This window comes from Camellia sinensis, chromosome 12, assembly GCF_055761805.1.
Source record: "Camellia sinensis isolate YWXY chromosome 12, ASM5576180v1, whole genome shotgun sequence".
In the NCBI taxonomy this organism is placed as follows: Eukaryota; Viridiplantae; Streptophyta; class Magnoliopsida; order Ericales; family Theaceae; genus Camellia; species Camellia sinensis.
This window is the reverse complement of record NC_138972.1, coordinates 96,440,568-96,455,521: the sequence shown is the minus strand read 5'-3', so window position 1 is coordinate 96,455,521 and position 14,954 is coordinate 96,440,568. Positions and strand designations below refer to the sequence as shown.

General features: G+C 32.6%; 1 protein-coding gene and 2 pseudogenes across 1 annotated transcript; 1 reads left to right on the top strand and 2 right to left on the bottom strand.

The window, feature by feature from the left end:
- The first annotated feature begins 3,484 nt into the window (after nucleotides 1-3,484).
- LOC114262436 (5-OH-xanthotoxin synthase pseudogene) lies at nucleotides 3,485-5,210 on the top strand (annotated as a pseudogene).
- A 2,942-nt stretch (nucleotides 5,211-8,152) lies between these two features.
- LOC114262427 (5-OH-xanthotoxin synthase pseudogene) lies at nucleotides 8,153-10,626 on the bottom strand (annotated as a pseudogene).
- Nucleotides 10,627-10,757: 131 nt separating this feature from the next.
- On the bottom strand, nucleotides 10,758-11,510 carry LOC114262426 (UDP-glycosyltransferase 91A1-like). The gene has a single exon (XM_028202781.2). It carries the CDS (start codon nucleotides 11,508-11,510, stop codon nucleotides 10,758-10,760), a length of 753 nt encoding a protein of 250 aa, XP_028058582.2.
- Between the last annotated feature and the right edge of the window lie 3,444 nt (nucleotides 11,511-14,954).

Genomic DNA, 14,954 nt, shown 5'->3' with positions numbered 1-14,954 from the left:
ATGGAGAAAAAAATTAGCTTATATTCATTCACTTTTTTCCTTTCCCTCCACATATCCTTACCTAAATCCTAAATCCAAACAATCTTAAAAGAAGAGCTAAGAAAAATTTTTAAATTGACAATCCTAGCAAAATATTGCATGCAAAAAACATGGTTGGGAAAACACAACAAACAAAATCTCAGCAATGGAGAACCTTTTAATATGACAAGAGATGCAACATAGTAACTTGAAGTGAAATCCAACTAACCACAAGCAGCAAAGATGCTTATGAATCTATCTTCCCATTTGCCAGAAGTTTATTATTATATTCTTAAAGCTAAGGAAAAGAAGGGTATCTAGACCATAGGTATTTGACCAAAAGGTGCAAGTACAATTCAGCCTCAGGCTTGGTTTGTTGCCCTTTTAGTTCAGTTCAAATTCTCATAGTCTATAACTACCATAGAATTTTTCTTCTTAGAAAGTCAAAATACTCAACGCTAAACTGCATTGATTGTTTTCTAAAAGCAGATAAACTACCTACAAAAACCAGACAAAATTTACTGTGTCACCAATCTAGATCAAATTGTACCAGATCCTAGACAGATTAAACATAGCTTGAAGGAAATTCTAGGGATGAGTCCATCAAGTTAAGTCAATGGATTTATGAAGTACATTTGCAATACCTTCTATCTGAAAAGAAAAATGAGGTAGTTTAGAAAATACCATGAAGATGACCATTTCCCTTAGCACCAGGCTGTGCCTGAGATGTAGATCGTTGTATACGAGGAGATCCATGCATTCCATTTGAAGCAGGCAATGAATGTCTCTTCTTAATGTAAATGTCCTTGTCTTGCACATCTGGACTTGATCTCGGGGAGCTAGTTGAAAAAGATTTGGCTTTCGCAGATTCTGTCGCTTGCATGTAACTTGGGAGAGAATTACTACTATTACTATCTCTTGGTTCCTGATCAACATAATCAGGTCTGCATGAACCAAAAGAATTGCGTTGCTTCCCAGTTTTAGTCTCTTTAGGTAACTGTTCCAAACTGCTCCTTGTAACAAGATCATGGTAAGACCTACGTTTCTGGTTAGATGAACCTCTTTCACTTTTAGTCCTTTCAATTTTCACTAATACCTGACTAGAAGGTGTTACCTAGAATTCAAGGACTGTCATATGGCTTCTTGGAGATGCTTCTGGTGATGACTCGTACATTTTATGACCCATCTCTGAGCCTAGCTCAATTTTTACATTCGGCTGTTCCTGTAAGGAATCTACCAATTTATAACTATTTTTATTTTTACGATTAATTTCTTTCTCTCGTTCTAGCTTGTACATAAGAATTAATGTTACCTATATACAAATTTTTTATTCAATTTTTAATCACTAGACACATAAGTGGTGATAATAAATTCAATTTTATGTAACATTTTCTCAAGAATTGAAATGTAATTTAAATGTGTAAAACAAAAAAAATGTAGGGCCCATACCATCATAAAGGTTATACTCTTTGATCCAGGAATCTAAGATTTGAGTTTCGAGGGAGCAAAAACACATGTAATTTTTTTATCAAAAAAATTATTATAAAATTTTAATTTTGATTTATACCAACACAAGAAAAATGAATAATATTACTATTTATCGAACATTCTTTGTTAACATAATTGAGAACAAAAATATAATTAGACACATTGCTTGTCTGCATTAACTTAATAAAATATTAACTATTACTATTACTATATCTCCATCTACTAAAGTTAACTATTTGAAAATGTTGTAATCACCACTTTTTATAACATACATAAAAACATCTATGATAAACTCGACATCAAAACCTTAATGAATATCTTTCTCAATAAATATGATTAAATAACTTGTTACAAAATCATCTTTCATGTTATTACGTAGTTTAGTTTAGAAAAAAAAAATTATAATTGAAAAAGTATGTTTTTATGAGTATAATGATAATTCGTTTCAATAAGTGGTATTAAATTTTATTAAGTTATTTTAAGAATGTCATGTTGAAGTAGATAAAATTTTTATTTCTAGACAATATTTCTATTTCTAGAGAATGAACAAATAAGAATGAATGTAAAATAAGATGCACAAGCAAATTAAAATGTGATTTACAAAAAAAGAAAAAAAAAACATAAATGACATATGAAAAGAAAAAACAAGAATAGCAACAAATAGAAACAAATAAAATAATACAAGTAATTTTAAACAATATATAAATATAAAAATTAATAATACAGATAATAAATAGAATAGATCAATATTTGATAAAATTCAATTTAAAAACTATTTTTAAAATTTTGTAATGTAAATATTTTGGAGAGTGCGAGCTAATCAAATTTAAAATTATCTTACTAGTATACACAATTTTTAAACATTTTAGGGGTGCAACCGTCCCTGCCGGCATCCCCTACATGCATCCCTGCTTTGATCAACATGGTAAGTAATAAATTTTTCTTAATTTATTTATTTTCAAATTTTATTATTTATTTATTTTTATTTTATTTACTTATTTATTTATTTTTGTTGTGAACAGGGTAGGACTAAAGTCTCTTTTGAAACAAACACCTAATTAAAAGTTGTAACTAGGGATAGACAAAGTAACCATTAATTTCATAAATTGAATAAATTCGGCTTTCAATTAGGTTTGATTTGATTCTTGAAGGACTGCTAATTTTGAGTCCAAAACTAAATAACTTGACGTGCGTGATTTGTTTTCGATTAATTCAAATCAAATCAAAAGCTTATTTTAGTGGGAGCGAAATGGGAGGTTCACTTTAGTGGAAATGAAAGTGAGGCTGCTAGGTCTGGCTTCAAAAGCAAAAACTGAGTGAAATAACGACAATTCATATTATTTCTAAAACAAATCATGTCCATTTTATTTTTTTTGCAATTATTTAATGTCACCAACAAAATAAACACTATCCTCACAAAATTAGAATGTAAAAAATTACAAAAAGAGAGTATATTTTGTGCCAAAATTATTACATAGGTACAAAACACTGTGATGTGATTGTGTTTTCAAATTAATAATATTTCATAATTTGCCTATTATTATTTTTATTTCACGGACCACGTGAGTATATAGATATTTATTATTAGACGAGTATATAGTCGATGTGGTATTTTGAAAAAACAAGATAATTACTCATATTTTGTGACTATTCATTTGAGTATAGTGTGGGTTACATTTAACACTAAAGATATGTACAATTAAAAACATATCTAAAAAATTAATGCGCGATTGAGATTCAATTTTAATACTCAGTTCCTCCCCAATCTAATGTATACTAAAGTAGACTGTACCATAAGTCCCAGTTGTGAGGCCTATCACGAGTCTCACTTTCATAATCCATTTCGTTTATTTTTTTACATTTCAATATATAAACCATCAATAATTTAAAAAATAAATAAATTAATCTAATAGTCATAACATTTTTGTCCACCCAAACAATTTGTCCTCAGTTTTGGGTGGCAATCCATTTTCCATACATGGATCTTGGAAGAGGTTTATAAAAGGACTATCTTTCTCACATCCTTATTATATCTAGCAAACACTTGCAACAACTCAACTAACCATGTTAATTCTTCTTCTTTTCCTTCTAGCCTCTCCCAATTCTACTATTATTTTCTTCTTCATCAAACACATAACAACAAATAGACAAACACCTCGTCCACCACCAGGTCCTCCGGGATTTCCCTTCACCGGAAACTTACACCAAATCATCCTTAACTCATCAGCACCACACAGCTACCTATACCAACTAGCTCAAGAACATGGTCCTCTCATGTCCCTTCGACTTGGCTCTGTTCCAACCCTGGTGAAACACGTCATGAAAACCCATGACCTCGCATTTTCAGGCAGACCAATCTTGCTCAGACAACAAAAGCTCTCTTACAATGGTTTAGACGTGGCGTTCTCACCTTACAACGACTTGTGGAGAGAGATGAGAAAGATCTTTGTTCATCTTTTTAGCTCCAAGAGAGTCCAATCTTTTCGGCTCATTCGCGAAGACAAGGTTTCAAGGATGGTGAAGAAAATATCCCAACTCGCGGATTCATCAAAGGTTGTTAATTTGAGTGAGGTAGTGATGTCTCTTACAATCACATTGATTTGCAGAGTGGCATTTGGGAAAAGGTACGAGGAAAGCGAAGGGTTTGAAAGAAGTAGATTTCATGGACTTCTTAATGAAGCTCAGGCAATGATGGGAAGCTTCTTTGTTTCTGATTATTTTCCTTTGATGGGTAGTCACTGGAATGTGTGCTAGGCTAGAGAAGAATTTCAAGGAATTGGATTTGTTCTATCAAGAGCTCATTGATGATCATCTCAATCCAAAGAGGACTGAATTCATGCAAGAGGACATTCTTGACATCTTACTTCAACTGAGAAATGATCAGTTCCCTCCAATTGATCTCACTTTGGATCACATTAAAGCAGTCTTCATTGTGAGTTTGAGTTGCTGACTAACACTACTAAAATGTCCAAAAAAATTTAGTAGCCCAAATTTCAATTTATCCTCTCTCATTATATGCTTACAAGTCCAATTTCCCACTTCTTTCAAAACCTATATATATATATATATATCAATTAATTTTTGAACTTTCTTTGTAGAATATATTTGCCGGTGGAACAGACACAGGTGTAGCAGCCGTGGTTTGGGTGATGATTGCATTGATGAAAAAACCCAAAGTGATGAAGAAAGTTCATGAAAAGTAAGAAAGTTGATAGGAAAGAAATATATGGTGGATATATGAAGATGATGTTCTAAAGCTTCCTTATCTTAAATCAGTGATAAAGGAAGCAATGAGACTATACCCACCCATTCCACTTTCGCCACGATAGGCAATTGACAAGTGCATCATAGATGGGTATGAAATTCAACCAAAAACCCTAGTTTATATTAATTCATGGGCCATTGGAAGAGACCCTGAAGCTTGGGAAGACCCAGAAGAGTTTTTGCCAGAGAAAATCTTGAATTGTGATATTGATTTTAGAGGACAGGATTTTCAGCTAATTCCATTCGGAGCTGGCCGAAGAGGCTGTCCTGGGATCAATCTAGGAATTGCACCAGTGGAGCTTGCACTTGCCAATCTTCTCTACTCATTTGGTTGGGAACTACCTGATGGGATGAAGAAAGAAGATACTGATGATACTAATGTGATGCCTGGTGTTACAATGCATAAGAAGAATGCTCTTTGCCTCATGGCTAGGCACTAATATGCAAGACAGGGTCATTTGTGATTCAATATAATAGGAAGGAATATCATGTCGGCCAGGAATTTTTTTATCTCAAAAATCAATTTCCTACTATTTCAATTCACTCATAGTTGTTGAATTATAAGAGAATATTGAAATATGAAAATTTTAACACATGCTTAAATAATTATAGATCAATTAAAATGATGGGAAAAAAAAAAAATATTGAGATAGAGAATCAGAGGGAACCAGTGGTGTTGGCCTATTGTAAAATTCAATTGTAATTGTTGAAACTAATAAGAAATATGCCAACTAGTATTCAACTAAATGCTATTTGGTGGCCAAAATGGAAGGCTCAATTCACTGTGAGATCACATTGAAAAAGAGATTCTTACATATTTTTCATTAAAAATGGTCTATCAAAATTATGTGGGGTCAGTCATGTACCTATAAATCATCTTAATGACCATTTTTTTAAAATGATGTGTCCTAAATTCAGTCAGGTTATTTTGTATCAAATTATATATATATATATATATATATTTGTTAGGATATCATTATTTTAAGAAAAATATTTTTCATACAGAAATTTTGACAAGATTGACAAGTCACCTTAATAGATCTTTTGCTTTAAAATGATAAAATCAAGATTTGTCACATTATGCTATTTTGAGTGTATGTATATATATTTTGTATATCACTACTTTTATTTTTTAAAAAATGTTTGAGACCTCTAAAAAGTCTCTCCTAATTTGATTCACAATGATATGATATGGTATGCTATTTATCTAACTTATTTGTCCCAAACTCCAAATTATTGTAAGTGAATTTAAAAATAAAATTATATGCATATTTTTTTTATTTGTAATACAATTTCACTCTGTAATTATTTATATTTTCCTATTCTAAGTGTTATTCTTATAGTTGTAGAAAAATCCATTTCATGATAATTTCACTCAATTTTTTTTGACCATTTAAAAAAAATAAATTAAATTAATGTGGAAACACAATTCGAATTGGAATAATGCTTGAGGCCTCGAATTTCTCTCAAATTGAAATTATTATTATTATTATTATTATTATTATTATTTCATGATTATTTCACTCAATTTTTTTTACCATTTAAAAAAAGGGCCGTGCTATGTCCCCCGAAACCCCCCTCCCTAATCTCCCGAATTTTCATACCAAGGCAAAAAAAAAAAAAAAAACTCGCCAAAACGGCGTCGTTTTGGGGATTAGGGGGGCTTTTTTAGGGCTCCAAATCATTTTCCTTAAAAAAAATAAATTAGATTAATGTGGAAACACAATTCGAATTGGAATAATGCTTGAGGCCTCGAATTTCTCTCAAATTGAAATTATTAATATTTATTATTATTATTATTATTATTATTATTATTATTATTTTGTTAAGGCTGTGTTAGTTTGGTTTTTTTTTTTTTCCCCATCTTTTCTTTTCTTTTTGCAAGGATGGTTATGTCTGGGGGTGTGTTAAAAAATTAGACATTCTGCAAGTGAGTTGGGTTAGACTGATTGGGTGATAAAATTGATTGTCCAGTTTTTTTTTTATTTTATTTTATTTGGTGGGTTGTGTTGGTTTGATTTGTTTTTTTAAAGGTGGTTATGTGTAGAGGTGTGTCAAAAAAACTAGACATCCCGCACCAACTCATCGTACAAAATTATATGGAATTAACGAATGTTAACCAAAAGTTTAACTAATCAGTCAATTAGGTTAGACTAGTTGAATGATAAAATTGACTGATCAATTAAGCTGTTGGTTAAATTTTGTTAATTTCATATAATTTTGGACTCGTTTGGGAAGTGGCTATTTTAGTAGGCTATTTTAGTTTTTGGTTATTTTAGTAGGTTAAAATTTTTGTGTTTGGGAAGATGATTGGATTTTTTTGTGGTTGGATGTGATGTTTGTAAGAGAAAAAGTGAAATGATTATGGGTTTGATGTGATATTTTGTCTTATTAGCTATTTTAGCCTATTTTGTCTTTTTATGATTTTTAGCCTAAACTAGGCTATTTTTTTTCTTCCCAAACACCCCTTTTATACGATGAGTTGGTGCAGAATGTCTAATTTTTTTGGAACATCCTTACCCATAACCATCCTTAAAAAAAAAAAAAAAAAAAAAAAAAAAAAAAAAAAAAAAAAAAAACCGCATTTGAGGCAAATTGGAGGCCTCGAATTCGAGGCCTCTAGCACTACCATTCGAATTGTTTTAGATAAGCTATGACCCGACCCACCGGTAGCTGTAACTTTTAACTGACGGGCCTCAACTTTTTAGGCTCAAGTTTAAAGTTTCACTGAACCTCTCATCTCAACGGTTCATTCAAATCGATGGGCTGTTGGGCCTTTAATAGCAACTGATGCGTCGATGGATTAGAATCAAAACATCAATGGGGGCAAATTACATATACCTCCCTCAAGGTTTAACTAAATTATAGATCCCCTCCCTAAGGTTTGAAAAATTACAGATACCCCCTCAGATTTATATTTTCATAACAAATTACCCCCTGAAGTTTATATTTTCATAACAAATTGTCCCCTAATTTGTTATGCAAATTTAACCTTCAGTGGGGTATCTGTAATTTCTCAAACCTCATGAGGGTATCTGTAATTTAACTAAACCTCGAGGGGTATATGTAATTTACCCAAAATCTCTCGAAACATGTTTATATTTTAAAATAATAATAATAATAATAATAATAATAATAATAATAATAAAAAGTCAAAAAATTAGAAATGAACTAATTTGTTAGCATTGTTTTTTTACAATAATGCTAGATGATTACTTTTTTTATTATTTATTATCATCATAGATGTTAAAATTGTGTTAGTATATCTCATCATTCATATTTATGTTTTACACGTGAAATAGTGAGTAAAATATTGTAATTCTTAACATTATTATGCTTTTTTGGAGGTCTTATTTTAGTTAATGAGCAAAGGATGCCTTAGTTACACAAAGTAGTTCTTAGGCATTAGGCAAAGAGCATTTCTCTTATGCCTTGTAAGACCAGGCTTGATATTAGTATCAATATCTTCAATTGTCATCCCAGTAGGTAATTCCCAATCAAATGAGTAAAGAAGATTGGCCGTAGGCTGCTCTTCGACCAGATCCAAATGGAATTAGTCCAAAATTTAGTCCTCTAAAATCAGTATCACAATCCAAAAATCTCCCAGGCAAGTATTCTTCTGAGTTTTTCCAAACTTCAGGGTCCCTTCCAATGGCCCATGAATTAATATAAACCGGGGTTCTAGGTACCCATCTATGATGCACTTGTCAATTGTTTGTTGCGGCAAGAGCGGAATGGGTGGGTACAGTCTCATTGCCTCCTTTATCACTGACTTCAAATAAGGAAGCTTTTAAATATCATCTTCGTCCACCATATCTTTCTTTCCAATCGACTTTCTTACTTCTTGAACTTTCTCCATCACAGCTTTTTCATCAGCGCAGTCATCACCCAAACCACGGTGGCTGCACTTGTGTCAGGTCCACCTGTGAAAATATTCTACAACGTAAAAATATTATTATTAATTTTTTGGGGGGTTTTGAAAGGAGTGGAAATTTGGAGTTTTAAGCAATGTTTAGTTCAAAATGAGATTCCACTAACAGAACTTAGTGGTGCTTTTAGTCTACAACCACATGAACAAGAAATTATATGTAGTTTTTTTAGTCACTAACTCATCATGAGCACTGCTTTAATATGATTTAAAGTCAGATCAATTGGACTGAACTGATCCTTTCTCAGTTGAAGTAAGATGCCAAGGATGTCCTCTTGCATGAATTCAGTCCTCTTTGGATTGAGATGATCATCAACGAATTCTTGATAGAACAAATCCAATTCCTTGAAATTCTTCTCAACCCTAGCACTCATTCCAGTGACTACATCAACCCAACCCATCAAAGGAAAATTGTTAGAAACAAAGAAGCTTCCCATCATTGCCTGAGCTTCATTAAGAAAAAAAAATAATGTTACAAATTTCAGTTATTTAAATTGCCTGAGCGTCATTAAAAAAAAAAATTATTGTGTAAATTTATTTAAAAGTAATGTTACAAATACGAAAAAAAAAATTAAAAAAATGCTAAAAATTCTAAAAAAATTGGACAAATTATCCGCATGTCCTCTTTGAAAGAAGTATACTCTATTTAGTCCCATAATTTTTTTGTGTAAACTCAAAGTCCCAAGGCTAATGAGTTATTTCCCACAGTAGTCATAGCAATGAATATCATGCGCTTTTCTCTCCCACAGATGCATTGCATGTCCTTTTTCTAGGAAACTTTCTCTCTTTATTAAAGTACTATCTGGATTCTAGTTTTCTCTTCTTTCAAGAAAGGTTATGTGTGAAGTTTTGTACTATAATTATGCATGTGGTGGTGGTGCCAGAGTGATTTCATTCGAAGGAGAGAAGATGGCGAAGTGTCACCGGAATTCTTCTCTCTCTCTTTCCGCTTTACACTCATTGATGACCAGCAATCGGCGACCATCATTAATTGTGATTCACCGACAACCATCAACTACCGACTCCTTGCTTCGCCCGACTACGAAGGTGATGAGTTTCTAGCGATGTTCTTCACATAGATTTGCTCAAATTTGGTCAAGATCACAAGACAACTCACTAGAATATTCAAATTTAGAGTAGATATAAGTAAATCGACATCAAATTCGGCTAAATCTAAATAAAAATAGTTGTCGGAGTTCCATCTCTCTACCTTTGCCTCTCTCCTTTGATCTATCAGTTTTTACTCTTTTCTCTATTACACACTTCACTCTTCCTGTTTTAATTGAGAAAATTTTTAAATTCTGAACAAAAATGGTGAAAATTGTAAAATTTTATAATTTTGAAGATACATTTCTACTTTTCTCTATGGCTGTAGCCTTTTTTTTTTCTTTATTAAAACAACAAAAAAAGTTTAGCAAATATTGACAAACTAAAAATTTACAAACTCTTAGAAACTTTTGATCTGAGATCTCCACCACTGCCATGACATGAAATTGTATTTTGATAAACAAGCAAATTGATAATTTTTGTAGTTTTAAAACTGTAAATTTATGCTACTTGATGAGCAATTAATTCAAAATTTAAATTTTTATAAATTTGCGAATTGAAAATTATGTACTCTAAAAGAGTTTTTTTTTTTTTTTTTTCATGTTTTGTGGTGTTGGAGGGGATATGGTTAAATTTTGTTATGTTTTCACGCTAGTTTCTCTATTTTTTCTTCTGTTTTTTTTCTCCCTAATGATGTTCTAGACATTTTGGTGAATCTCCGACGATATTCTTGATGTCCAATGACAGACATTCTGGCGACTTCCGGTAACGTTCAGAATACTCTGGCGATACTCTGAGAACTTTCCGACGCTGTTGAACATTATAGCAAGTCTCTGATTGTCAAACGAAAAATCGACAATAATCTGACGATAATAGGACATGACAGCGTCTTTAAATTTAGTAACAATTAAAAATATATAAAACTAATTGCAACAAATAATTTATTTTGAAATTAGATGGATTTTAAACCGTTGAAATAAGACCTCCGGTTACTGCTCCAAAAATTACCAAATCATTTAGATATGGTGTGGGTCAAGATGAACATTGCCATTTGGGCCCAAATCATGTGAATCTCTTCCATAAGTTTCAACCATTCGGGTTCGAACTCATTAGAGCTTCTCACAGCCAAGACATCACAAGCTTCAATCTCCGCTCCAAAGTGAAATGTAGTCGGAACGTTTTCATCATTGGTGGATATGTCGTTGAACTTAATCTCGAAAAGCTTAAACCCGATTTTTGATTCAAATGGGATCCATTTAGGTTTAGCAGTGAGTGAAGTCCTCTGGTGTTGTGCGATCGTCTCCACCACTCGTGCGCTTTGACACTGGTACAGGACCCAAAAAGCACAACGCAGGCACTGAAGAAGACTCTGGGGACGCCGAGTTTGGAGGCAAGAGGGCCGAGCCAATATGGTGCGAAATCGTAAATTACCCAATGGGGAGATAAATCTGAGAGAATCTGAGACATGGGCTGTTGGAGTTGATCGTAGGAAAAGGCCTTCACGAGGTACTTGACTTTGTGGTGGGGAAGATCGAGTGTGGATTTTGCGTTTCGGAGGAGTTGGTCCACTTTGGATATCACTAAATTGACGAAAGGGGATAGATTTGGAGGCAATTTGGGGAGTCTGGATGTTTCTAGGAGTGGATACGAAAGAGACTCTTAGACCATTTTGGGCTATGAGCTTGGAGAGCTCTAAGAATGGAAACATATGACCAAAGGCTAACCATGGGAACATAAATATGTGTGGGTTTTCATCTCTGGCCATGCATGACGGCGACGACGATGACGACTTAAGGGGTGTTTGGTGTGGCTGATAAACATATTATAACTTATAACTTAATAGATTATCAGTAACGATACATAACTTTAATACTAGAGTTCTAAATAGAGCTTTAATGAGGTGGGAGAGAGAGAAAGACTAGAGAGAGGAGTGTGGGTTCTACCGTCACATAGACACTCTCCACATTATTGGAATTGCATTAGAGCTCTCAAACATTATTTTATAGATTATAGTTTGTAGTTTTAATCAGAAATTATTAATCTGTTTGGTATAATTGTTAGATTATAGATTTAAATTAGTGAGTACTATTTGTTTAATAAACTGTAAAATAACTTTTTGATGTATAAATATATTTTGTACCCCTGTTAGTTGTAAGGTGAATTTATCTCTACTTTTTGTAATTAATTATCATTTTTTTTTAGTAAGAATATCTATTTTGGATTTGAAGCTCTCTTGATTCATTCAATTTTCTTTTGCTTTTTTCATATATATATATATATATATATACTAGCCCATCACCCGTGCTATGCACGAGATAATTGTAGATATTTATATTTGTTTTAGATTTTTTTTAATATATAAATTATGTTTTTTTTTAATTTTTTATAAAAATAATTTAACAATCTTATCACTAACCATAATATATGGGAGAAGTTGAAAAGGGTACTGCAATAACTATACACAGATTGTATCTATAATTATTTGTATGAGGGGATTTTAAATGTTGATCAAGGGATTTTAACCAAATCAATAAATACAGGCATATGGGAAGACATGTGGACTGGAAAAAGTTAATAAATGCTAATCAAGGGATTTTGACCAAATCAATAAATGCTGAGTTTTTTTTTAAAATAAAAAATTTAGAAAATTCAAATTGGGATATTGAAGCTCCCACAGGCTTTGGGGGTTAAAAATCCTCTTTTGCTTAATATATAGTATAGAGATATATATACATAAAGTACTTGTCTTTTTCTTTTCTTTATCTTTACGTCTCTCTTTTTCTCTCACACTCTCTGTGTGTGTATATATGTGTACACAGTCATCGATTTTATTTTATTTTTTAATATGAATTGTTATGTGTGTTTATATATATATATATATATATATATATATTTTGGGTTAAGTGTGATGTGGGTTTGGAACGCAGAGGCGAAGGGGATGGGCAAGTTCTCACAACGGCGGCGAGACGGTGAGAATGAAGCTGAGGTTGCTGCTATTGGGAAAGACGACGAGAATGGGCAAGTTCTTCTCTGGTTTTTCTTCTCTGATTTTTCTATAGTATAGCAAAAAAGTAAATAATTGAAAAGACAAAGGATATTTAAGTAATACTCCTTCCCCTCCGCATAAGCTGAACCTACGAAGCTACCTCCTAGCAGCTTTAGATTCAAAGCTTATTTCTGCTTCAAAAAAGTTGTTAGAAGCAGAAGTTATTTTTCAAAAGCTAAAACTAACTATCTAAATTAACTTTTTTCAAGGCTAAAATCTATAAGTTGGTCTTTTTAAGCTAGACCAAACACCCCCTTAGGCATGGACTTCATGTTTGGAACTTTTTTTTTTTGTTTTTTGTTTTTTTTTTCTACTACAGGAAAATCCATCCACTCTCTCGTAGGTCCAAGGCAACGCCCCTCGCACAGATTACTAAGATATCATGTTGTTCGTTCTGAGTAAAATACTATAACCCGAGAACTTGTCCTGACCCCCCAAGAGCTTAAATCAGGACTCACGCAGCGGGGGAATAGCTAATTCACACCAAGTGTTGGGGTAGTGACAATTTGAAATTTAACCTCCTAACCAACTGTGCTACGTCCAGGAAATTAACCCAAGAAGTTTCGAACTTGAGACCTGGGGTCTTAACCCCTAGGCCTTTACCAAATGTGCTACTGCCTTGGTTCCATGTTTGAAATTGATCACTTTCTCTTTTACCTTTCCTATATGAAGTGGAAGAGCAGCGAAAGCAGATAACACTAGGGGTGCTTAGTGGATATTTGGATTCGCCCAAACCAACCGAACCGATACGCCGCATTTTGAACGGATGCGTGATGACGAGCAAATAGTTGTGGATTGAATTTTTTCAATCCGTCTAATTTTGGACAAATGGCGGATTTGAGATTTCTTTAGCCGTAACCAAACATCCAAACCTCAAGTACCTCCAGTAATTTGTAAAATTTTGCATTTTCAATTTGTTTAAATATTATGTTTGTGTTTTCAATTGAAAAAGAGATATTCTGTTGTATTTTCAATTTGGAAATCCTTTTATCAAATGGCAAGTGTTGATATTTGGTATTTTTGTATCAAAAATATCAAATTTAATTTTGTCATTTTTAAAAAAAATCAAATTAAATAGTTTTTGAATTAAAAAATGTAATTAAATAGTTTCGATAATGCGTGATTTTCTTATATGTATTTATTATTGGTATTTAACAATTTACTTGATAATCATTTGGTTATGTTGAGTTAGATTGTTATCAAAAAAAAAAAAATATTGACAAGTTATTATATTATGTTCAAAATTTGTAAAAGTTTAAATCACCAAACCGATTTGCATCGATCCGCGAATCCGCTTAATCCGCATCCGCCAGTTCGACAAACGGATGCGAATTGATTTTTTTCAATCCGCCAATCTAGCGGACAGATGGCGAATTAGAGGTTCCCCGACCACAACCGAACCGCAAGCACCCCTTGATAACACTACCTACTTTTACTTAGAATTTTATTACACTAATTAAATCTCAATTATTCATTTCAATTCTGAGTAGTTTTCTTTAAGGCGGAGTGACAAGTAGTTAGCACTATAAGGGTATTATGTAGAATTGCTTTAAATGTATAGTTCACTTTGACTTGTCCAAACTTACTGTGACAACCCTCACCACTGATTAGTGCTAATCTATGATTAAGCATGTTAAGTAACTGATTAGGATGAAATCCTAAACTGATTGCATGAATGTGCTATGTTAAATACATTTCTATTTGTTTGTCATTGATTTATCTGTTCATGTTTTAAGTTTCGAACTATAAATTGAATGCCTTATCGGTGGCCGAATCTGGAACCGATTAGTGTTTTGTGTTAATTAGAATTTATGTGATTTTATGGTATGTTTAATTAAAATTTGATATGGTATGATTAAATTAGATTAAATAATGTTAAATTACATTAGTTGGCTTATTTACCCTTTTGCCATTAAGTGGACCTTGCTAGACCAAATGTTTAGTCTTGATTTACATGTGTTGGCATCACTTTTCCTCAGCCATTTTGAGTCCAAAACCGTAGGAGAGAGTGAGAGAGGAGAAGTTTGGCATCATTTAGAGAGTTACTTGGAGAACTTGAAGAATTGAAGAGTAGATTGCACATTTGAGCTTGTATACCTTGAATTCAAGACCTAAGGTAGGATGTTTACCTTCTTGTTTGTGAATTTAAGTTGGTTCTTGCAT

Excerpts from the sequence above, each read along its gene's own strand:
- LOC114262426 (XM_028202781.2), bottom strand. The coding sequence starts at position 11,510 with ATGGCCAGAGATGAAAACCCACACATATTTATGTTCCCATGGTTAGCC.